Source organism: Bombyx mori, chromosome 24, assembly GCF_030269925.1.
Source record: "Bombyx mori chromosome 24, ASM3026992v2".
NCBI lineage: Eukaryota > Metazoa > Arthropoda > Insecta > Lepidoptera > Bombycidae > Bombyx > Bombyx mori.
Genome location: NC_085130.1, coordinates 18243856 through 18270198, shown reverse-complemented (window position 1 = coordinate 18270198; position 26343 = coordinate 18243856). Strand labels below are relative to the sequence as shown.

Genomic DNA, 26343 nt, shown 5'->3' with positions numbered 1-26343 from the left:
AGTGAAGCCCATAGACATCTACGACGTAAATGCGCCACCCACCTTGAGATATAAGTTCTAAGGTCTCAAGTATAGTTACAACGGCTGCCCCACCCTTCGTAACGCCATCTATCGCCGAATAGCCGAATATCAAAGGATCTAGTAACATCTAGAAATCTCGAGAAGTACAACGTCATCTATTGTCAGATAGCGGAAACACACATCGAAAATACTCGACTTGTGAGGAATGTTCTCGATAATTGTAGAGATGTCGTATCGACTATAAAAGCGTTGTAGAGATAACATGAAGGCAGTTAGTAATCGGTTCTACTTGAAGCGAAACAGCGAATAGATCACCTGAAGCGAAGCGGAAGAAGTGAATTACGAATTGTAAGGTGTTCTAAATGTTAAATAGAGTTTTAATTTGTGCTTCGTTGGAAGTTTTATTTATTCCGAACTCAGCGCGTAACAGTATTAAAAAAATAATACGAAAAACATATATATTTCATTTATTTTATTCAAAAATTTAACTTAACGTAACAGTAATGGTTAGTATCTTATAATTATTTACAAACGATGTCGTATATCTTATAATTAATTAATATGTTTATTAGCGATTTAATTTTTAGTAGGTACTTTGTAGAATAAGTTACTTAAGGCATTATAAATAAAGGCTATATTTGTTATTGCATAGCCGAGATGCGAGAGAGACGCTCCGTCCCTTTCACGCAACGGTGTTCGTGAGTTTGCATCGCACTCTTGCACTATGACGTCATTGTACACAAAACGCGCCCTCCGTTAAAATGAAGGTTCTGTTTTAAGAAGTCGTCATTTTGGCGGCTGCTGCGGCGGCGACTGCAGCTGCCTTCTTCTTGACGGCGAGGGCGGTCCGCTGCTTCGCTTGTATCTTCAGCTTTTGACTTTTGGAGAGCTTTCGTTTCTTGTTGGCTTCGTTGGCCGCTGAAAGATATAAGCCGCGATGTTAAGACGGTTTGTAGCTTTGGGTGTGATGACGCGCCTTGGGGCTCAAATCATGCTATAGTTATCTAGTAAAAAAATAAAATAATAGTTAAAGTAAAAAAAAATGCGTGGGGTGCATGTTATCAGTAGTTATAAATATTTTATGAACAGATATGTGGAAGGGTTATTTTGATAATATCCTGAAAAGCACCCCGCGCTTTTTTACATTAACATAATTTTTTCTTACACTATTTTTGATTCAAATTTATTAAAATTTATTTTGTATCTTTTTGTTGGATTTTCTATAAAAGCGTATTTTGGTAGTTTTTTTTGAAAGTTTTTCAATGTTTGCGGTCCTTAATAAGTATACCAAATTTCGAGTTATCCGACCTTTTGAAGGGGGTCAAAATCATCAAAAAGGTCAAAAGAATAACTCCAGTTGTTAGCGGATCTCTTGGCAATCGTTAAGACCTTGGCAGCGGCAAGTAATATCATAAACCTTCTTCTGGCGCGGCAGTGGGCCGAAATACGCCCCCAGTGATATTTCCACCATGGGTGGTGGTGGTTCCATAACTACGTAACTGAGACCTTTAGAACCCATATCTCATTTACGTTGTATATGTCTATGGGCTCCGGTAACCACCTAACAGCAGGTGGGCTGTGAGCTCGTCCACCCATCAAAGCAATAAAAAAAAAGACTTAAGATCCCTCGTGATCGTCATAGTCGTAGTCGTAGTCGTAGTCGTAGTCGTAGTCGTAGTCGTAGTCGTAGTCGTAGTCGTAGTCGTAGTCATCGTCATCGTCATCGTCTACGTCATCGTCATCGTCATCGTCATCGTCATCGTCATCGTCATCGTCATCGTCATCGTCATCGTCATCGTCATCGTCATCGTCATCATCATTAGCCCACAGTCGTCCACTGCTGGACATAGACCTTTCCCAATCCACACCACGGAGCCCGGATCTCGGCTCTCCTCATATCTTCCCTACCACCGTTCGAAGGTCATCGCACCACCAGTAAGATTCGCTTGCAGCAATATCTCCCTCAACTCACCGGCTGCCAGGACTTGTCTGCTTGATGCCGTGCGCGCTAAATCACCGAGGACATTCACCAGGGACGTGGCAAGCCTCGAGCAGTCTGTCCTAGAAGCTGTGTGAGCGCGGAGAGCCAGCGTAGCGAATCTGCGGAGCAAGGGTTTGGTAAAATTTCGTATACCAACCAAGCCATTGTAACTATACTGAGACCTTACTGGTGGTAGGACCTATTGTGAATCTGCATGGGTAGGTACCACCACCCTGCCTATTTCTGCCGTGAAGCAGTAATGCATTTCGGTTTGAGGGGTCAGGCAGCCGTTGTAACTATAATGAGACCTTAGAACTTATATCTCAAGGTGGGTAGCCGCATTTACGTTGTAGTTGTCTACGGGCTCCTGCACCTCTAATATATTGAAATTGTTTAATTTGAGAAAAGCTTAGGTTGTTAATTAAATTTTATGTGTATTAATATGATAATGTAAGGAAAATTGTAACGTAAATTTAAAAAGATATATAAATAGTTAAGAGCTACATACGTTTTTAATACCACTGCCGTATGCGTGAGAGAAAGGGACGCTAAACCGAAACGCATTACTGCTTCACGGCAGAAATAGGCAGGGTGGTGGTACGTACACGCGCGGACTCACAAGAGGTCCTACCGCCAGTAAAACGTTCTTTTCGAGGTCGGTGAAGAAGAGATTGAGAATGAGGTGGAACACATGAGATTGTCCACTGTTTACCTTCCAGCCAGGTCTTGCTGCTCATCGTCCAGGTCGCAGGCGGGCATCGTTGCATTCTTGCCCTTGGCGGCGGACATCTGTAACCAACGAGACTGTTCACAGATTATACGAACGGTTACGTGTGAGAGCGAGAGAGAAAGATAGATGGGTGACGATGCTTCTTGCTCTTGTGGTGGGAATTCGACAGACTTTTCCTGTACGCAAGCCTTAAATCCGAAATTACTGACTGGTGGTGGGAGGTCTTGTGAGTCCGCACGGGTACCATCGCCCTGCCTGCTTCTGCTGTGAAGCAGTAATGCGTTTCGAATCGAAGGGCCAGGCGGCTTAGAGAGAGAGAGAGAGGGACGGAGAGACAGAAGAGGAAGAGAGAGAGAGAGAGGGAGACGCAGAAACGAACTTACGACCCACCTAATGGCCAGTGGTCATCGTCGCTTATGAAGGCTTGCAATAACAGAGGCGGAACCAAGCCGCTGTCTACCGCAAATTTTTACTCTCTATTCATCTTACTTCTATATCTTCGTTATAAATCTCTACGTATTAAGTTTATTTCCGTTTTGATGTTCAAATATTCCTTTACACAGACATATCGATACGGAATCTATATATTAATAATACGTGAAGCAAAAACTTTGTACCCCTTTTTATGAAAATTGCGCGGACGGAGGTGTACGAAATTTCCCACACTTAGGTATAGAGAATATAGAGAAGGAGTGCAGAATGTTTTTTTTTTTAAATTATGTATAATAAAAACATTAAATTAATAAAAAAATTATTATACACACTACCGTTTATTTGACACTCACACTAGGAGTGGGTGATATAAATCGTATATAGATTCAATATCTATATATCGCAGCAATATCGTTGAATCCGATATCGCCCCGCACGAAATCTATATATCGATATCAGCCGATACACGATATTGCTCGATGTGATGCGCATCGCCATATCGGACCGATTCGTGAATCGAAATCTATATTTCGATATCAGCCGATACACGATATTGCTCGATGTGATGCGCATCGGCATATCGTACCGATTCGTTAATATCAGCAATATTCGTTTGGTTCGTATCGAATCGGCCAGAGTGAGTGAGCGCACGATAGGGATATCATGTGATGAATGAAACAGAAACAGGCATTATCCATACAATTGTAAACCTTATATTTAAGTCCATATGTCTGTAGATTATTCTTAGCGTATCACCAAGATACAATTAAGGAAAGAAGTTTCAACTTTCGACCCTAACTTGAATGCAGTATAGCCTATTTGCATCGTTTAATTTAATTTCACGCGCTTTGACCTTGAACTAGACTTTTTGGACAAGTGTTTATAAATACTTAAAAGTTTTTTGTGTTTGATTTTTAAAGTACAAATTTTTCTATTTTTAGTTGAATCCAAATAATTGAGTTTATTTCTTGTGTGTTGTATTAAACTTTTGAAATCTACACTCTTTTGGTATATTTTGTAATTTTAAATTAAGACACAAAATACTAAAAACTGAAAATAATGTAGCCAGTCCTAAGCCTGGTAAAAGCATGAAGGAAAGTTTTTTTGATATTTTTATTTTCATGTTCTTTTTATTACTTTAAGATCATATTATAAATTGATATCAGAAAACCAACCGTATAACGTTGACTTAAATCTATATCTACTACGATATTATATCAGCGTATCGTTTCAAATCTCAAATATCATGAATCGAGAAAATCTACTAGCATCCATCAATATATAGATTCAGAAAATATATAGATTCAATATCCGATATTGATCCTCGATATATAGATACGATTCGATACGCGGCAAAACCGATATTACCCACTCCTAACTCACACGCATATCTTTTTTGTTTATTGTCAAACTTTTATTATTTAAAGTCTGTGGTAAAATTGAGAATAGATAAGTATGTATTGTTTGTCTTTAATATTATTTGTCTATAGTGTAGTCTTGGCGAAATCTGTGAATAAATAAGTTTAAGTCTTTGAGAATAGAACCATAATAATGTTCAAATTTATAATTTCAATTAATTATAGTCGAATTTCGACTACTCCGGGACCACTAGTGAGTTATTAAAAGCGCATTAAAAGACGTGGGAGATTTAAAACAAAACAAGTGAAAATCGGTTGGTTTAGCTTCATGCCGGAAACACGTTTTTAGCATCAAAGGGAGAAGTGCCTTTTGTTTCTGTGGAAATAAATAGTTTCAAGGCTTTCTGTTCTCTTGCGAACGATAATGTTTTCGAAGTGTAGTGATTGTTGTGAAACAACATCCGGTCAAGAGAATTCTGGTGCAGAACGAAATGTAATAATAGCCCTATACGCAAGGGCGGATCCAGCTTTGGCGCCAGGAGGGGGTCACATAGTCGTGGGCAAGTTAAGAACTTATAATTTAATTTTGATAACAATAGATAATAAATAAATCATGATGTTCTTCAATTAGTCCAAGTTAGTTCAAGTCCTGGAATTAGCTCAGGGGGAGGGTCATGACCCCCATGACCCCCCCCCTGGATCCGCCGTTGCCTATACGTCGGTGATAGCGAAGGTTTTTGTAATCCTCTCATAACACAGTCAACGGGCAGGTAGAATTGTTTTTTTTTTATGATTGAAGGATTACTGATGGCCCGGAGGCCTTTCCAGTTTCACCAGGACGGGTGGGATTTGCTAACAGCTACCCGAGCGCTTCCGAAGGAGGCCTAACAACTCAAGAGCAGCTGCTTCGCGATTGAATCTACTACCGGGTCGGAATCGCGACCCGCTGAGAAGATCCGGCGAGAGACTCAGCGAGCTGATGCATGGGAGGTAGAATTGTACAATAGGTGGTCTTACCAGTCAGACAACCGTTTTATCTACAGAAATTCTGGAAAAGATGCATCAGGTATGCTGCGATGTACTATTAGCAATATCTAGAGTGGTCTATCATTTAGATATACTAGATACTATCTAGATATACTATGAAGTCGTGGCCTAAAGAATAAGACGTCTGGTGCATTCGTATGTAGCGATGCACCGATGTTCGAATCCCGCAGGCGGGTACCAATGTTTCTAATGAAATACGTACTCAACAAATGTTCACGATTGATTTTCAAAGTGAAGGAATAACATCGTATGGTAAAAATCAAACCCGCAAAATTATAATTTGCGTAATTACTGGTGGTAGGACCTCTTGGGAGTCCGTACGGGTAGGTACCACCCACCTGCTTATTTCTGCTGTGAAGCAGTAATGCGTTTCGGTTTGAAGGGTGGGGCAGCCGTTGTAAGTAAACTGAAACCTTAGAACTCATATCTCAAGGTGGGTGGCGCATTTACGTTGCAGATGTCTATAGGCTCCAGTAACACCAGGTGGGCCGGGAGCTCGTCCACCCACCTAATCAATAAAAATTAAATTTTAATTTAACATTTTATTTTATAAATTTAACATTTTTGTCTTTTTGTCTATTATAGACATAAGCCTCCTCCAAATGTCCATACCATAATCGATTGCTAATTAATAATAGCAGTATGCACTTGGAACTGTAATAAATAGTCAAATAGTTATGTGCTAGGTTTTTAAGCTACTAACATAGATTATAAGTAATACTTGCAAACAAAATGTTATAGTTTAATTATAGAAAAAATAAATATATAATTACGATTGATTAAAAAAGAAAGCAAAAGAATTACCTTGTAAGTCTGTGGACATATCCCAAATAGATACTTCTCGAGTGTTTGTTTGAGTTCGTCCGCGAATAATAATGCCGCACCGTCGGTCATCTGTAACAGAAATAATCTATTTAATTGTAAGTATATTAAGGAAGCGTCAAAACGCTACTCCGATAAAGCGGCGCGACACGAAAACCCTCTTATCGTGGCCGCCACTCATAACATAACCGACCGCGACGGGGCAACACAACGCCGCTGTCGCCGGGAACATTTCTTGTCGGATCCTCCGGATTCACTCTCGGTGCTTTGAGACTCTTCAAGCACCGGTCACCGTCCTTGTCGAACTCGACGTGCGAACTAGCTCATAGACACAGCCCACTGAGTTTCTCGCCGGATCTTCTCAGTGGGTCGTGTTTCCAATCCGGTGGTAGATTCAGCGAAGCACTGCTCTTGCTAGGGTCAGTGTTAGTAACTCTCTCAGGTTGAGCCCGTGAGCTCACCTACCTGTCCGCATGAAGTTGCAATAGCCCTCTTAAGCTACCAACGGTTAGGTAGAGAAAAAAGTGGGGGGGAGATTATGCACGACGTATCAGGTATGTTGATATAACACCCACTGAGTTTCTCGCCGGATCTCCTCTGTGGGTCGCGATTCCGAGCCGGTAGTAGATTCAGCGAAGCACTGCTCTTGCTAGGGCCAGTTTTAGCAAACTCTCTCAGATTGAGCCCGTGAGCTCGTCCTCAACCAGAATATCTCGTCGAAGCCACTGATATATAGAGACAGTCATTCGCGAAGCAGCTACTCTTGAGTAGTTATGTCTCCTTTGGAAGCGCTCGGGCAGCTGTTAGCAAATCCCACCCCTCCTGGCTGAGCCCTTGCTCGCCCACCTGCCCTGGTAAAACTGGAAAGGCCTCCGGGCCACCAGTAATCTCTCAAACATAAAAATAGAAAAACAAAAAAACAAAAAACACGCATAAAATATATTGGGTATTTGATGAAAACAATTTGAAATTTCTCTATGGATTGCGTAAATATTAATTCACAACACTACATCATAGTGATCTACAGTAAGATAATGCAATAACAGTTTTATATTATTTCAAGGTACACTTTGAATTTTGTTTGTGCAATTTCTAAAAAGATAATTCATCCTCAAATTGCTCATTGAAAGTGATTAATGTTACGGATTAGTATATATTTTTTCTAGCGTCTTAGTTATGACGATGTATGTGTTCATGGCAACATTATTATGATGAAAAGATATAAAAACTAAAATGTATTTCGAATTTGTTTAGCCCAATGATTTTCTCGCTGGATCTTCTCTGTGGGTCGCGTTTCCGATCCGGTGGTAGATTCTGCGATGCAGCGGCTCTTGCTAGGGTTTGTGTTAGCAACATCGTCAGGTTTGAGCCCCGTGAGCTCACCTACTAGTTAAGATTACCTGATATGGTCTTTCTAGACCATCAGCTCAGGTAGGAAAAAATAATGGCAGCCGGGGGACTGCCGCGGTAAAGCTATTGCATAGCATTTTTTATCAACTTATGCATTTATAATTAAACAATAATAATTTAATATTAAAACAATAATAAAATAAGACCATGCTTTATTTATAAACATGTAGCGTGCAACACTCGGTCGCACTCGGGCGTCATCGGATGCGATCGGAGTTCCCGAACGTGCAGGTGTCCCGTGACGTCATGCTACGAGATTCGCGCGACGCGCGCGTCGATTTAAGTTGATTGTAAAACGTATTATAATTTTAGTTTTATTTTGTGCCTTGTAGTGCCTAGCGACTTGTTTACTCTTTTTACTTTTTATAATAGAACATTGTACACATATTACATTATATATATTGTTTAATTGGTGTGTTTGACTTTTATGTGTTCGGAGCATAATATCCCGAGAATACGAATAACAAACCACAAACATTAACAAAAGCAAAACATTAACTGTCCCCTTCACACTCATAAGCTAGACCGCGCGAGAGAGAGATGGGCAGACTTTTCATGGTGCACATCCAGTGCGACGTCACGCCACGCGCTTATTCACAAACACTACACAAGCGCAACGTGTGAATGTGTTGAACGCGAGCTACATGGTAGGCAGTGGGGGTATTAGGTTTTATTTTCGTTACGGAATTTCTTGATTAGGTCTCCGCGCTCAAAGCCCGCGATAAAAGCTATGCATTAGCTTAAAAAAAAGAATTTGTTTATTGTATCATGAATAATTTCTTAGTGGTTGCGTTAAATAATGAAATCATGAAATTAGAAATTTTTATCGCGCGCTAGACGGAAAAAATTATTACGAAAAGTTGTCACGACACTTTTTGCTATAAATTCTTACGAAAAGTTGTCACGACACTTTTTGCTATAGTAAGCTATTGTAAACTGTGCGGCGTCGCATGTTTCTCTGTCTGTCTCTCTCTCTGTCTCTCTCTCTCTTTCTTCATACCTCGAATAGAACTTTAAATTAATATTTTTATAATTGGGAACTTCGTTCCTATCCGGTCCCACGACACCACACATCTTTTTTATATTTCTTAGACGGTTTTACTAGCTCATAGCCCGCTTCATCTTAAGTTGTTATCGGACCGCTTAAACATCAATAAGGTAAATACCACCACCCACCTTGAAACATGAGTTTTAAGTCCCAATTTTACAGTACAACGGCCGCCCCACCCTTCAAACTGGAAAGGATTGTTGCTTGACAACAGATATATGCAGAGTTGTGGTACCTACCCGTGCGGGCTTACAGTAAATTTTTGAAGGACCGCTCTTTTGCTTATGAATGTTGGAGCTAAAAACTATATACATAATAATCTATAATATATATCTATATATATAATACTATATAGTAAATTAAATGTCAATTAATAGACTTTTTAATCATTTACCTACAGAGTTTTGTATGAAAACCGCAATAAATGAGCTAGCAAAATGAACGATGTTATTGCAAGCCGGATATTCGATAGGCGGGTTCATAGATAATACACATAAATTAGTTATAGATAAACAACTCGAGCACTCAACAAAAATGTTTACGGGCTTCGGCCACTAGATGGCTTCGCTTCGATTAGTCTATCATTGCTCCTGTAGATGGCATTTATTTTTAATGAAGGATTTTGTAAATCTTCAGAAACCACAAATTGATAAAATTTAATCTATGTGTCTATAACAAATAAAGACTTGTATGATTTATTAAATTTTTTTTCTGTGTTTCGTTATACAATAATTAAATGCCTTAGATTTAACAAGGTATAAGTTTAGGGGCATCCGCTACAAGATGTCGCTAGTTTCCATACAAAAAAATATTTGCCTTAAAGTATCGCAGTTTTAGGGCTCTGGCTGGATTATCCGTAACAGAGGGGATCGATTGATTTTGACGTCGACGGACGCCGGTTAAACATCCCTTCTGGGATGCAGTTGCGAGGAGTAATTAGCTCTACACGAGACGCGTCATTTTCCTCCTCAGACTCAGCTGAGTTCTGACTCATCCGAAGCTAAGAGAACAGCGACATGCTCCCCCCTACCTCGCTCAAAACGTAGGCGGTTGTAATGCAAACACCGGCGATTTCCTTTTGACTAAAAAAAAAGTTAGCGTCGATGTTGCCAGCTGTGTTGCATAAATAAAAGCGTTGCATTTTTTTTTTAAATACACGTTTATCGTATCGCGTGTGCGTGCGTTGAAATGTCTATTTATATTTGCGTAAATACATAATTATTAAAGACTAGAGGTCCCGCAGTAGTTGAAATTCGACTATAATTAATTGAAATTATAAGTTTCAACATTATTATGGTGCTATTGTTACAGATTTTGCCAAGACTACACACAATAGACAAATACTCGTAATATTAAAGATAAACAATACTAACCTATTCTCAATTTGACTGCAGACTTTAAGCAATAACAACAGTTTGACAATAAACAAAGAGTATATGTGTGTGTGTCAAATCAATGGACGTGTGTGTAATGTTTTCTTTATTGATTTAATGTATCTTTTATGCATTATTTTAAAAAAAATATTAGCATTGTGCACTTCTTCTCTATATTCTCTATAAGTGTGGAAAATTTCATACTCCTCCGTCCGCGCAATTTTCATAAAAAGGGATACAAAGTTTTTGCTTCACGTATTAATATATAGATGATATTTTGATAAACGTTTTAATGTTCGGTGTTAAAAAGTTTTGTGTTGTGAGCGAGTCGAAACATGATGGCGGTAGGTATTCATTTAAACGAATTACGAAGATTGTATATGTAGGTTCTTCGGTGGTTACCCTAAAAGACTGCGGCGATTGATACATTATCATGGTGCGTAAACGGTGCCGGATTAAGCAAGCGCGGGGCCCGTAGCAAATTATTTCAAAGAGCCCTTGATCTAATATGGGTTCCTAAGTATAAAGTGGTAAAAAAACAAATCAATAGTCTATACGTTTATTTGCCATCTATACAGGGACGTCTTAAACTAGGATGGGGCCCTTGGGCACACAAGAATTTGAGGCCCTTTTTGAAAGTAAAAAAAGCGAATTATAATTAAAAAAAATTACTGAGTATGACCATTTATTATAGGTAATCAAATACAGTATGATATAATATGTCATTAATGATATTAGAATGCTGCTGGTTTTTTTGGTTACGATTTCGATAACGGTTTCTTTCGGGATTTCTGTTGAGCAAAATCTTCTAATATAGGCATAATATATGCCTTGTAAATACCTTCTGATTAGTGATTTGTGAAAAAAGTGTAATGTGCCCGAAAAAATGTTTTGAGAATAAACGTGTGAGAGAAATTGTCGGTCTTTCGGGGCCCCCTGAGGATGGGGGCCCTGGGCACGGGCCCCGTGTGCCCTTATGGTAAAGACGGTATTGCATCTATAGGTTACAATTTTGTGGGTATTTAGTAAATTACTATTGGCGCTGTTAGGCTCTGACAAGTACAAGTTCTTAATAAGTCACTCAAAAAATTAAGCTCGGGCAGAGATGAGTGGGTTTAAATATGCGGGGCCCCCGTTCGCGCGGGGCCCGTAGCAATTGCTACTCTTGCTACATGGTTAATCCGGCACTGTGCGTAACACAAATGATCTACGCCTTAAACATTTTAAAATGATATCGCTCGGCAACCGTCGCAGAATAATTAATATCATGTTCCTAAAAAAACTAATTTCCGGAAGCATAGATTGTAGCCACTTACTTCAGAAAATCAACTTTAGCGTTCCATACCACTCACTACCCACGCCGTCCTATTACTGAAATTTTCCATATTCCCGCAAGTAGAACAAACCTCCTTAGATATTCCCCTTTATCAAAGATTTGTAGTGAATATAACCAAATATGTGCATTAATTGACGGCATCGACATTTTTAACGACACGTGTCCTGGTTTCAAAAACCAACTAGTATCCAAGTTCCTTTGTTTATAATTGATGAGAGAATGTTAAGTAGTTAACTCTTGTTTTCATGTTATTTTCAAATATACTTTTTTTTGTCGTACTGTTAACATTTAAATTTAGCCTATTTTTCCGATGTTTGTAAAGTTGCTGTAACATGTCATAGTGTGTTATAAGAGATTGCTGTACATGCCTGTAACTGGCTTACATACCAGTACTTAATTTTATACATGTTAATTTTAAGCTTGAATGTTTTGTGTGTATTGCTGTTGGTGTGTCTAAATAAATAAATAAATGATGTTTTTAATCTAGGCTGTGTGTTCTCCATTTTACAATGTACAATGCTTTTTGTTAAAAAATGGCGGTAATCATGACCTCCTAGATTTCTTCGGTCGCGCATGCGTTGAGTTGCAATTTGAGTTGACTTTTACGCTATCGCAAACGTTAACACGTTGACTGCCGTGTAGATCTCAATGTTCTACGCGGCGCACAGAAGTAATTACGTCGATTTATCTCTTCCACCTTCTTTCTATGGCGCCGGAATATCTAGTAAGCTCAGGGAGAGACGAATCCGGAGATACTGAGAATGAATCTATTTCTAAGACTTGCAAAGACATTTAAATTTTTATTTATTTACGCGGAAGACTTCTTAGTGCCTCAATCGATAAATAAAAGACGTAAAAGGAATCCATCCGACGGAAAATATCAAATTGTTATTTTTATTTAATTCCGAGCATTTTCATATCTATCTACATTTTAAATCTTCTCTGGACTTCCACAAATAATTCAAGACCAAAATTAGCCAAATCTGTCCAGCCGTTCTCGGCTTTTAGCAAAACTGACGAACAGTAATTCATTTTTATATATATAGATTTCTCTCTTAAAGGTATAGTACAAATACAAATAGAAATTATTCTTTTAGTTTATGTTGTAAGCCTTTGAAAGAGCTGAACTAGTCTGTACTAGGTTCAAAGATCTGTATTACTGATCGCCAGGCTCCCTCCGTCTTGAGATAGATTAAGTTAGGTTAAGTCGTGAACAGATGCTGCGGACTAGTGCTGAGAGATCATTAGGTGTTATAAGACTATGTTATGTTATAAGATTAAAACACACATTAAAAACAAAGGAAGGAGAAGTTAGGCAATCGAGATGCATAATAACATTAACTTGTGGTCCCCCGGCAGTCGAAATTAGACTATGATTAATTGAAATTGTAAGTTTGTCCACTATTATGATTGTATTTTTAAAGACTATTTATTATACATACTTCTATAATCACATATTTCGCCAAGACTACACTATAGAAAAATATTAATTAATAAAGACAAACAATATTTAATCTATTCTCAATTTGACCACAGACGTCAAAGTTTGACAATAAATAAATAGTATGTGTGTAATGTTTTTTTATTGATTTAATGTATTTTTAAGGTATAATTTAAAAAAATATTAACATTCTCACTCATTCTCTATATTCTCTATAAGAAATTTCATACTCCTCCGTCTGCGCAATTTTCGTAAAAAGGGGTACAAAGTTTTTCCTTCGCGTATTAATATATAGATTAGAGAAATCGATATAATTCATTCAGTGCACCGCGTAGGACACCGGCCACCTACGTACAGTCAACGTGTTAAAAAACACGCACTATGCACACGAAATGTTTTTTACGCATCCTACCCATGGGGGCGGTTCTGCTTTTCCTCTGCTGATCCTGACGTCTGTGCGGACCGTCTTAAAGACGTGGTGCTCCAGGGGATGGAATTGTTTATTCCCTCCTCTGAAGTGCCCGTTGGGGGTCGCAGCAGACCCTGGTATAACAATGCCAGCAGGGATGCTGCACACCTCAAGCGGTCCGCATACGTGGCATGGGATAATGCCAGGAGACGTCAGGACCCTAACATCTCAGAGAAAAGGCGGAAATATAACGCCGCTTCCAGGTCCTACAAGAAGGTTATTGCCAAGGCGAAGTCGGAGCACGTTGCTAGAGTTGGCGAGCGACTAAAGAGCTATCCCTCTGGGAGCCGTGCTTTTTGGTCGCTTGCCAAAGCCGCAGAAGGAAACTTTTGCAGGTCTAGTCTCCCACCACTGCGAAAGTCCGATGACAGTCTGGCCCATAGTGCGAAAGAGAAGGCTGACCTTCTGGTCAAACTCTTCGCCTCGAACTCGACCGTGGACGACGGGGGTGCCACACCACCGAACATCCCCCGGTGTGATAGTTCCCTGCCGGAGATCTGCTTTACACAGTGTGCAGTCAGGCGGGAACTCCGACTCCTGGACGTCCATAAGTCGAGTGGGCCAGACGGCATCCCCGCAGTGGTTCTGAAAACGTGCGCCCCTGAGCTGACGCCTGCGCTAACGCGTCTGTATCGCCTCTCTTATTGCGCTAACAGGGTTCCGTCTTCATGGAAGACCGCCCACGTCCACCCTATCCCCAAGAAGGGTGACCGGTCGGACCCATCGAGCTATAGGCCTATCGCGATAACTTCCTTGCTTTCCAAGGTGATGGAGCGAATAATAAATATACAACTCCTGAAGTATCTTGAAGATCGCCAGCTGATCAGTGACCGACAGTACGGTTTCCGTCACGGTCGCTCAGCTGGCGATCTTCTCGTATACCTTACTCACAGGTGGGCTGAAGCCTTGGAGAGCAAGGGCGAGGCTCTGGCTGTGAGCCTTGATATCGCGAAGGCCTTCGACAGGGTCTGGCATAGGGCACTTCTGTCGAAGCTACCATCTTACGGAATCCCCGAGGGTCTCTGCAAGTGGATCGCTAGCTTTTTGGATGGGCGGAGCATCACGGTCGTTGTAGACGGTGACTGCTCTGATACCATGACCATTAACGCTGGCGTTCCACAAGGTTCGGTGCTCTCCCCCACGCTTTTCATCCTGTATATCAATGACATGCTGTCTATTGATGGCATGCATTGCTATGCGGATGACAGCACGGGGGATGCGCGATATATCGGCCATCAGAGTCTCTCTCGGAGCGCGGTGCAAGAGAGACGATCTAAACTTGTGTCTGAAGTGGAGAACTCTCTGGGGCGAGTCTCCGAATGGGGTGAATTGAACTTGGTTCAATTCAACCCGATAAAGACACAAGTTTGCGCGTTCACTGCGAAGAAGGACCCCTTTGTCATGGCGCCGCAATTCCAAGGAGTATCCCTGCAACCTTCCGAGAGTATTGGGATACTTGGGGTCGAGATTTCGAGCGATGTCCAGTTTCGGAGTCATCTGGAAGGCAAAGCCAAGTTGGCGTCCAAAATGCTGGGAGTCCTCAACAGAGCGAAGCGGTACTTCACGCCTGGACAAAGGCTTTTGCTTTATAAAGCACAAGTCCGGCCTCGCGTGGAGTACTGCTCCCATCTCTGGGCCGGGGCTCCCAAATACCAGCTTCTTCCATTTGACTCCATACAGAGGAGGGCCGTTCGGATTGTCGATAATCCCATTCTCACGGATCGTTTGGAGCCTCTGGGTCTGCGGAGGGACTTCGGTTCCCTCTGCATTTTGTACCGTATGTTCCATGGGGAGTGCTCTGAGGAATTGTTCGAGATGATACCGGCATCTCGTTTTTACCATCGCACCGCCCGCCACCGGAGTAGAGTTCATCCATACTACCTGGAGCCACTGCGGTCATCCACAGTGCGTTTCCAGAGGTCTTTTTTGCCACGTACCATCCGGCTATGGAATGAGCTCCCCTCCACGGTGTTTCCCGAGCGCTATGACATGTCCTTCTTCAAACGAGGCTTGTGGAGAGTATTAAACGGTAGGCAGCGGCTTGGCTCTGCCCCTGGCATTGCTGAAGTCCATGGGCGACGGTAACCACTCACCATCAGGTGGGCCGTATGCTCGTCTGCCTACAAGGGCAATAAAAAAAAAAAAAAAAAAAATGTCTCGAGCCCACTGAGTTACTCGCCGGATCTTCTCAGTGGGTCGCGTTTCCGATCCGGTGGTAGATTCTGCGAAGCACTGCTCTTGCTAGGGCCAGTATTAGCAACACTCCGGCTTGAGCCCCAAGAGCTCACCTACACGTTAGGGCGAAGCTGAAATAGCATCTCAAGCAACCTTTCGAAGTCTGCAAGAATTACATTCAAAGATTGCGTTTTACATACGAATCAACACACGCACACCGAGCTAACAAAAGTGTTCTAACAAAACGCCTTGCTTCTTGTAAAACAAAAAAATATATAAAAAAAACACAGCATCTGTCGAGTACATATCAAATGTGTAATCTTACAATAATAAATGTATTATAAAAAGTATTTTCGTAGCGCGTATAACGTTATAATAATATAATATTCATGAAGTTCAGTTAATATTGGAGTTGAGCCAATTACGCGGTCAACGCTGGAGAAGCGGGTTGCCAGATCGGAATCAAAATAAAACAGAACTATGTATATAAGTATTTATATATATACTAGCTGGCCCGGCAGAATTCGTAGTGCCTCAATCGATAAACAAAAGAACTAAACTTTTGTATAAAATAAACTTAAAACAAACAATAGGAAATAATTCAAGACCAAAATTAGCCAAATCGGTCCAGCCGTTCTCGAGTTTTAGCGAGACTAACGAACAGCAATTTATTGTTATATATATAGATATTTATAGCTTAGATAGGTGGATGAGTTTACGGCCTACCTCGTGTTAAGTGGTTACTAGAGCCCGTAGACATCACAAATGCCGCCACCCACCTTGAGATATGAGTTGTAAGGCATCAGTTTTAACAGTACAACGGCTGCTCCACCCTTCAAATCGAAACACATTACTGCTTCACGGCAGAAATAGGCAGGGTGGTGGTACCTACCCGTGCGGACTCTCAACACGTCCTACCAACAATGTCAATACATTTGATAGTACCATTATTTAACCATTACTTAATAAATAAAAAAATTTGCACAATTTTCTACTACTTAATAGCTTACTAAAACTACAAGGCACCCTGGTCGTTTTTTTTTTATTTTCTTTAACGTCAAAGTCATCTTCTGACTTCGTAAAAATAAAACAAAAAAATGTTATGTACATAATACGCAAAAAAAAAATGGTGAAAAAAAAAGACTTTTTGGCGGGAAGGCGAGGAGTGAAGTTGTGTGATTTGTTTTATTTTATCTATTTAGTGTTTACTCTTTAGGTTTAAATGTGTAATAACGGTGGTTTATTAACTGTTTAGTATCAGCTGTGAAAGTGCACAAATGTGGGAAAATGAAACAAAGTCGCTGGATGTAGCTTCTCGGAACCCTCTAAAAAATCCACTGAAAAATCTCAGTAAATGACCACCATTTTACTGAGATTATATTTCATCCCATATCATCTCATTTGATTTTATTTCATGCCATGTTTCATATCAATTAATTTCATTGCAATTAATTTCACTTCATATTAGCATTTTTCATATAAAAATTAAAATAAGACTTGACCTAAAATCTTAGTTACAAGATCATGAAATCTCTTAAAAAAAAAAAGTTTACTTAAAATTTAATATGACATCTGGCAACATTATCGTGACCGTGGCTTATCGATGTAACGCTTTTACCTGTTATAATATCCATTTAAAACATTATTTATAGTAACATCTCGAGTACATTTCGGAACACGTTTCATTCGGTTACAGAATTAGCGATGCGAAGGTTATAGAATATCAAGACCTATACTCCTCCTTCCATCGTGTCCCTCTGTGCTGAGGGTCGTGACCTACTCTGTAGACCACTACTGTAGACACAGTCCCCTGCAGCTCTGTACTGATCCCGAGCTCTTCTCGTACACAAACAGACACAGATCCGACCTACATCTAGCCGAGAGTCCTATACTACACTACTGTAGACACAGTCCTCTGCAGCTCTGTACTGATCCCGAGCTCTTCTCGTACACAAAATGACACAGATCCGACCTACATCTAGCCGAGAGTCCTATACTACACTACTGTAGACACAGTCCTCTGCAGCTCTGTACTGATCCCGAGCTCTTCTCGTACACAAACAGACACAGATCCGACCTACATCTAGCCGAGAGTCCTATACTACACTGCTATAGACACAGTCCCCTGCAGCTCTGTACTGATCCTGAGCTCTTCTCGTACACACACAGACACAGATCCGACCTACATCTAGCCGAGAGTCCTATACCACGCTACTGTAGACACAGTTCCCTGCAGCTCTGTACTGATCCCGAGCTCTTCTCGTACACAAACAGACACAGATCCGACCTACATCCAGCCGAGAGTCCTATACTACACTACTGTAGACACACACAGTCCTCTGCAGCTCTGTACTGATCCCGAGCTCTTCTCGTACACAAACAGACACAGATCCGACCTACATCTAGCCGAGAGTCCTATACTACACTACTGTAGACACAGTCCTCTGCAGCTCTGTACTGATCCCGAGCTCTTCTCGTACACAAAATGACACAGATCCGACCTACATCTAGCCGAGAGTCCTATACTACACTACTGTAGACACAGTCCCCTGCAGCTCTGTACTGATCCCGAGCTCTTCTCGTACACAAACAGACACAGATCCGACCTACATCTAGCCGAGAGTCCTATACTACACTACTGTAGACACAGTCCTCTGCAGCTCTGTACTGATCCCGAGCTCTTCTCGTACACAAAATGACACAGATCCGACCTACATCTAGCCGAGAGTCCTATACTACACTACTGTAGACACAGTCCTCTGCAGCTCTGTACTGATCCCGAGCTCTTCTCGTACACAAACAGACACAGATCCGACCTACATCTAGCCGAGAGTCCTATACTACACTGCTATAGACACAGTCCCCTGCAGCTCTGTACTGATCCCGAGCTCTTCTCGTACACACACAGACACAGATCCGACCTACATCTAGCCGAGAGTCCTATACCACGCTACTGTAGACACAGTTCCCTGCAGCTCTGTACTGATCCCGAGCTCTTCTCGTACACAAACAGACACAGATCCGACCTACATCCAGCCGAGAGTCCTATACTACACTACTGTAGACACACACAGTCCTCTGCAGCTCTGTACTGATCCCGAGCTCTTCTCGTACACAAACAGACACAGATCCGACCTACATCTAGCCTCTATTCCTATACTACACTACTGTAGACACAGTCCCCTGCAGCTCTGTACTGATCCCGAGCTCTTCTCGTACACAAACAGACACAGATCCGACCTACATCTAGGCGAGAGTCCAATACTACAATTTTATTGACAAGCAGAAACGGATCCGACCTAAATGCCTTTAGTCTCTTTCATCTGTGATCCTTTAGAGATCAAAGCTGCAGTTGACAAATTTTTACGATCAATAAACTAGCTCTTTTAACTCAGCACGTATATATTTTAGTTCAGTGCATCTTAATTTAGCGCGCAAACAAGATGGCCGCTGTAAATGTAAGCGTTGATACCTTGAATGGTTTGTTTATTGCAACACTTAAAGTTGCTCAATTTTGACGGTCATTTTGGCGGGAACCTGCAGAGTGATGGCGCTTTCGTATTGTCAATACAGTGATCATCGCCTAATCATGATACTAATATGATACTAGTAAATTTGTTTCACGCATAAATACGAAAAAAAAAAATACAACAAAAACGGTGCGCGTACAAATTGGTGCACGCGAATGAAGTGAAACTTCTTTTTCGATGTGTTAGTATTGTGGTTTTCTTCATTTTTCATCGTTAAATCTTAACATTTGTTTCTAATTAAAATTTGTTTATGAACTTTTAGCATCGTGTAATAAAAATCAAACCAGCAAAAAAAAAATTGCGTTATTACTGGCTCTAGCAATAGCAGTGCTTCGCAGAATCTACCACCGGATCGGAATCACGACCCACTGAGAAGAACCGGTGAGAAACTCAGTGGGCTGTGTCTATGGGTTAATTCACTCGTCGAGCCCTTGACGATGACCGGTGCTTGAGGTACCTAAAAGCACCGTTAATGGATCGGGATGATCGGTAATGACATGTTTAGGGCGACGTCGACTGTTTACCATTCGGTCCACAGGATCGGGTATGACATAAACCTTCCTTGAATCACTTTATCTACCTAATAAAAACTGCATTAAAATCCGTTGAATAGTGTCAAACATCTAAGCGAACAGACAAAGCAAGCGATTTCATTTTATACTATGTAACGTTAAAAAAGTTGTAGAACGTAACTTCTGTCCAATTACAATTGTGATATCCAATTACAAACAATATTAATTTTTTTTTTTTTTTTTTTCTTTATCTTGCAATCAGTCAGCTAGACTATGAGCAGATATGTTGAGAGCTGTTAGACGGTCAGAGCAAAATCTCCATCGAGACTGCTCCACTCTGTCAACCGTGTCTATCAAGACTTAGGATTTGTCGCCTTTTAAGCCTATTTATTAGGTCCGGTGTGGTTAGTTGCGTGGCAAGCTTATTAGGATGCATTTCTAGCCTTTTTCTGTATTTCATACTCCAGGTCTTGATTTCCTGTTTAACAGTCCTGATTTTGAGGTGTTCATGAATCTCCGATGTTTTTATAAACCACGGACAGTTCGATATTTGTTTCAGGATGTAATTTTGAACCCTCTGTATGATATTTATGTTAGAGTCACACGCCGAACCCCATAGTTGAATCCCGTATGTCCAAATTGGTTTCAAGAGCATTTCGTAGATGAGTAGCTTATTATCTACTGACAGCTTGGAATTTCTGCCAAGCAGCCAGTAGAGTCCTCTGTATTTCAGGTTGATTTCTTCTCTCTTCTTCTGTATGTGTTGTTTCCATACGAGTCTCCTATCAAGGTGTATTCCCAAGTATTTTACGCAGTGTTCTTGCGGGAGTTGTTGATTGCACAGAGTTACTGGCGGACAGTCTCCTCTACGGAGGGTGAAGGTTACATGAACGGATTTTGTCACACTAGTTTTTATTCTCCACTTTGAAAGCCAAGTTTCAATTTCTTGCAATCCAGTCTGTAGGAAGTCTGAAGCTTCGTTTGGGCTATTGCTACACGCCAGTACAGCGGTATCGTCTGCGAATGTTGCTAATGTAACATGTTCGCTTTGTGGTAAATCACATGTGTAAATGGTATACAAGACTGGACCCAGGACAGACCCCTGCGGTACACCAGCTTTGATTGAGTGAAATGGCGATGTACACTCTTCTTCTCTTATTTGAAATATTCTTTCTGTTAGATAAGATTTTATGATGGGGAAGAATGTACAGGGTAGAAGAGTTTTTACTTTATACAAGAGACCTTTGTGCCATACTCTATCAAACGCTTGCTGCACGTCTAGGAAGGCAGAGGAGCAGTACTCCTTTCTCTCTAGTGCCTTCCTTATCACAGAGCAGATTCTATGGACTTGTTCCACAGTGCCATGTTGCTGGCGAAAGCCAAACTGGTGGTCCAGGATTATGGCTCTTTGATGAATCTCCTCCAATAATCTGTGCAGCAGGATTGACTCAAAAAGTTTTGACGTTACGGTTAGTAGACTAATCGGCCTGTATGAGCTAAGTTCGTTCACTGGCTTCCCTACTTTAGGTATCATAATTACTTGTGAAACTCTCCACAGTGATGGAAAGTGTCCAGTTCTTAGTATGCCATTAAATAAGATGGTTAGAAAAACTATGGCTTTTTTGGGCAAGTTCCTTCAATACTTTTTTGTCTATTAAATCAAACCCGGGGGCTTTTTTGTCCTCCAATTTTGAGATTGTTGCCACGACTTCTTTCGGAGACAAACAAACAATATTAATTAAAAAAATTATGTTTTCAAACTGAATCTCTATTTTTAGAATTTTAAATTTACTTTAATATTATAGAATTTAATTTAGTATAGTTCTCTCGTAAATCCTTTTGCTTCTTATGTCTAAAACTAATCGGGTCAATGGCGTATGTACCTTTTTTGTTTAACTCAATGCTTTAGGCTGTTAAATTTTAATGACATTCCACTTGTTAGTCAAATGCTATTTCTAGGATCGTGAAACAAATGTTTTTTCTAAAATTAAACAGCGAATTTATTACAACAGAACACAAAGCTTGGTATTGTTTTGCGTTAAACAAACAATTATCGGTGGCGGCGATACGTTTTCGGTAGGTAATTCAAAGAGTGACGCGCGGCCATGTTTGTTTGTTTACGCGCCAACGTGTGAAACTTTAATTTAGTGAAACCGTAAATTTTAGCTTGTTTCTGTTTAACGGTGGTCAAAATATATTTTATTGGTGTTAGGGCGCTTTGTGCTCGGACGGGAAAAATTACTATCAGCGATATTTAAATGTCGGCTGCAATTTTTCTGTTGCGATTCCAATGAACGATGAATAAAACTGTGTGGCGTTTAAGAACGCACCTTTTTATGATGCGTAAGCCGGAACGCACGAGAGGTGGGAAAAAGAATATAGTCTGTAACACGGGACCTTTTTACCGTCGAAAATTTAAAACGTAAAATAATTTATAATGTGTTAAATAACTAATGTAATATAATTATTTAGAATTGTTTATGCCGCTACAACAATAAAATGTTTATTGTTTCAACTGTGGTATTAATTACATAAAACACGACTTTTCGGCGAAATAAAGAAGGGACTCTATATATAGGGAGCTCCCTCAACTGTTTTATTGATACAATACAGTTGAGAATTCGTCCTTAATAACCTGTTTTTATTAACTCGGTATGTATGTACGTTTGTTTGTATGTAAAGGAATCTTTTAACGTAATTATCATAGACTGCGAGACGTAGACAATTCACACGCGCGTCAAGAATCGATGACGATACAATAATTCTATAACTTCGCTCTAATATCGAAAAATCGAGTTTTTTAACTTTCTCAATAGGTAGCGTAAAGTTTAATTCAAATTTGTATGGAATTGGAATGTTTGCTTAGGTTTGCCGCTAGGGGCGCTGTTCCAACTCCATACAAAATTGAGTTAACTTTTACGCGATCGAGAACGTTAAAAAACTCGCACTAAGCACTCGGATCGTTTCTATCCGATGGTTTGCAAGCGAAGTAAATTGTCCCTTAGAAATAATGTGACGCTCTACAAAACTTGCATACGCCCCGTCATGATCTATGCAAGCGTAGTGTTCGCTCACGCGGCCCGCACTAACTTAAAACCCCTTCAATTATTCAATCCCGTTTTTGCAGGATAGCTGTCGGAGAGCCGTGGTGGACGACCTGGACCTAGAGCCCATTAGTATGTATCTACAGTCGGCATCAGTGCACCATTTCGAGAATACGGCCCGACACGAGAACCCGCTCATCGTGGCCGCCGGTAACTACATTCCCGATCCTGCGGACAGATTGGAAAGCAGTCGACGTCGCCCAAAACACGTCATTACGGATCCTCCCGATCCACTGACGGTGCTATTAGCGCTTTTAGCACCGGTCATCGTCCTCGTCGAACCCCTGGTTTTACCCCTGCACCATTCCCACCCCGCGGAACCCCATGGCTATGAAGATATTCACGATGGTTATGAATATATCCACGGTTAATTTTTTTTATAAAAATTGCATTATTTAGTCAAACTCGAAGGGAGTTTAAGTTTGAATCCGCCTTATCTCCGGCGCTGCGGGAAGAGCAGCCCTTCCACCCTTGCGTGCCGAAGCACGGTCACTCGTGCTCCGCTTCGCCGAAAATTGCGCGGACGGAGGTGTATGAAATTTCTCACATTTATAGAGAATATAGAGGTGGAGCTCACAATGCTATATTATTTTAAAATAATGCATAAAAGATACTTTAGATCAATAAAGAAAACATTACACACACTACCATGTATTTGACACAACACATACATTAAAATATACTCTTTCTTTACTGTCAATTGGAAAACTTTTGTTACTGTTTAAAATCTGTGGTCGAATTGAAAATAGATTAATATTGTTTATCTTTAAAATTATTTATCTATAGTGCAGTTTTGGCGAATACTGTGATTATATTATCGAAATATAATAATAGTGTTTGACAATAGAACCATAATAATGTTTAAACTTATAATTTCAATTGATTATAGTCGAATCTCGACTACTGCGCGGTCACTAGTCTACGGTAATATTTGAGTCGACTATTATCAAAGCCGGCAATGTGACTTTTGGACAATTATTGGTAAATCAGAAAAACGAATTATTGACTTTGTATTCAATTGGCAGTCACAAAACTCTTCTTAACGACATCTTAGATAAATAACAGGTTAAGTATTAACCTTTATTTAATGCAGGTTTTGAACCGTATTCTTTGAAGGAGACGATTATATTCAAATCAATCTGTATTGACATATCAATAACATTTTTTTGTCCGAATGCACAGATTGCCACCTTTGATAATAGACGACTCATTTACGTTATTACCAAATCTTCGAACATGTCACGATCGGCCGCGATGACTACGCTAACCCAGAGAAACTAAAAATATATCTACTTATTAATAAACATAAAAAAATATTGTACCCGTTTTAAATTCTAGAATTTTTTTTATCATCGCACAAGCGTCACCTTTTATTGTGGACTCCGAATTAGTGTTAGAATTTATTGTCGCGATATTTCCTGTGAGTTCGTTTTTTTTTTCTGCTTTGAAGTTTTGGCCAAGGCATATTGAGATGTGCGGGCTAGGTTATTTAAATTTTTGCGACTTATTTTGTGTTTTCGCAGTGTCTTCGTCTAGTGTAAGGGTAATTTGTTAGAAATAATGAAAAGTCTCGAAATATTTAAATTTGCTGTTGAAGAAACACGTCTTAATTATAAAGTTGTATTTATATTATGACTAACTGAGACAAAAAATGTTGAATATCAATCATGAAAATTGTGAGGTAAAATATAATATATTAAAAAAAAACTTTAAAAACATACCTTCCTCGGAGATTTGACTTCAGCGGAACTATCAAAGGTTTTATTGTCCGTTATCTTTGCACTGTCCTGATTTACAAATAATATCAAAAATACCAACACTGATATTCTAAAACCGAACTTCTTTTCCATTTTCGAAATAAAGAGAAAAAAAACACAACTTTAACTAAGAATTATTAAAAAAAAAAAAAAACATTCCCTAAAACGCGGGAAAAGAAAAATTAAAGATGGTGATTTAACTGTTTATAACGTTACTTTATTTTCTATTTGTCCAGCTGTGGCCAGTGCAACGTCGTCCACGCGACTGTTAGCAAGGAATAAGTTAAACTAGACTATTTTTAGCATAATCCATGGGGCGTAATATCGCGTGCGTCGCGTGGCTCCCACGGCCCGCCAATATTTTGTGTATTATCTATGGCCGCCAATGTCAACTCCATGGAGTTAATAAGTACCTAAGTAACTCTATGGTCAACTCATATATTATTATTTAAGTTATGTTCCGATATGTACTGTGGGCACTGTAAGATGTGACCTCATTTTAGTATTTTTATTTATTTATTTTTTATTGCTTAGATGAATGGACGAGCTCACGGCCCATCTGGTGTAAAGTGGTTACCGGAGCCCATAGACATCTACAACGTAAATGCCACCACAAAACAATTATACAATATATAACAAAAATTAGAAATTTAAGTTGACCAAAAAAAAACAAAAAAGAAAAGCAACACAATACGCACATATATACATCCACCTCTTATGCATATCAGAACTAAATCACCTTAAAAACATTCAAAAATAGCATTTCTATACGCTACGAGTGATAAACAAAAGATGTCAGCATTGAAGAACTTAGTATCATACAAATATTTTCGGACGCGAATGAATTTCGCGTGCAAATCGGAACGTAGCCTTAATGTATTATTTCTCTCTCTCTCTCTCTCTCTCTCTCTCTCTCCGATTCCGATGAAATAAGTACTTAACAAGTGTTTTTTTTTATGATTGAAAGATTACTGGTGGCCCGAAGGCCTTTTCATTTTCACCAGGACAGGTGGGTGAGCAAAGGCTCAGCCAGGAGGGGTGGGATTAGCTAACAACTGCCCGAGCGCCTCCGAAGGAGACCTAACAACTCAAGAGCAATTGTTTCGCGAATGAATCTACTACCGGATCGGAATCTTTTTTTTTTTTTTTTTTTTTTTATGATTGAAACATTACTGGTGGCCCGGAGGCCTTTCCAGCTTCACCAGGACAGGTGGGCGAGCAAAGGCTCAGCCAGGAGGGGGGGAATTTGCTAACAACTGCCCGAGCGCCTCCGAAGGAGACCTAACAACTCAAGAGCAATTGCTTCGCGAATGAATCTACTACCGGATCGGAATCGCGACCCACTGAGAAGATCCGGCGAGAAACTCAGCGGGCTGATGCATGGGTTAGGTTGCACGTCGACCTCTTTGTCGAGTTCGACGAGTACGGTTACCGGGGTTCCTCAGCCTGCTCCTAGTGTTAGAGCTGAAGGTATCTAATGCAAGAGTTATTGGATCTGATGGATCCGTAAGGACGTGTCTAGGGCGACGACGGTGACTTGCTCCTGCGTGATCAGGATTCGGGGAGTAATCAGCGGCGGCAACGATAAGGCGATTATCATGACGCATAGCCTTATCGAAGTAACGTTCCGACACTAACTTCATATGTTTGCGGATCGATTCGAGGCCCAGGTCGTCGTGAAGGTCGACGTTCCTCACGAACCACGGAGCCCCGACGGCTAACCTGCAAAAGCGGGATTGTAGGGATTGGAGGGTGTCTATGTGTGTGCGGGCCGCGTGAGCGAACACCACACTCGCG

At 40.4% G+C, this 26343-nt stretch overlaps 2 protein-coding genes across 12 annotated transcripts in view; one reads left to right on the top strand and one right to left on the bottom strand.

Moving 5' to 3' along the window:
- Positions 1–478: 478 nt before the first annotated feature.
- LOC101741244 (uncharacterized) lies at positions 479–25366 on the bottom strand. 2 transcript variants are annotated; one of them, XM_038019796.2, is made up of 5 exons: positions 24511–25366; positions 6374–6463; positions 2715–2791; positions 1994–2121; positions 479–939 (listed from the first exon to the last, which is right to left on the bottom strand). In XM_038019796.2, the coding sequence occupies exons 1-5, from the start codon at positions 24637–24639 to the stop codon at positions 797–799; spliced, it is 567 nt and encodes a 188-aa protein (XP_037875724.1). In that variant the 5' UTR covers positions 24640–25366; the 3' UTR covers positions 479–796. The 2 variants fall into 2 exon arrangements, with proteins under 2 accessions (XP_037875724.1, XP_037875723.1); XM_038019795.2 differs by having other exon boundaries at positions 2715–2806; positions 24511–25328.
- The window catches only part of LOC119630422 (uncharacterized), a 34472-nt gene continuing 12342 nt past the window's right edge, over positions 4214–26343 (top strand). The window contains exons 1-3 of one of the 10 annotated variants that reach the window (XM_038019799.2): positions 4214–4617; positions 5322–5588; positions 22813–22939. In XM_038019799.2, coding sequence (XP_037875727.1) covers positions 5580–5588; positions 22813–22939 — 136 coding nt within the window. In that variant the 5' untranslated portion in view covers positions 4214–4617; positions 5322–5579. The other 9 variants (XR_009976584.1, XR_009976582.1, XR_009976583.1 and 6 more) reach the window with 9 other exon arrangements.

Excerpts from the sequence above, each read along its gene's own strand:
- LOC101741244 (XM_038019795.2), bottom strand. The coding sequence starts at position 24,639 with ATGGAAAAGAAGTTCGGTTTTAGAATATCAGTGTTGGTATTTTTGATA. Across the intron at positions 2,122-2,714 it reads CAGCAAGACCTGGCTGGAAG|ATTCGCTACGCTGGCTCTCC; the intron begins GTAAACAGTGGA and ends CTTGCTCCGCAG. Across the intron at positions 940-1,993 it reads CAGACAAGTCCTGGCAGCCG|CGGCCAACGAAGCCAACAAG; the intron begins GTGAGTTGAGGG and ends TATATCTTTCAG.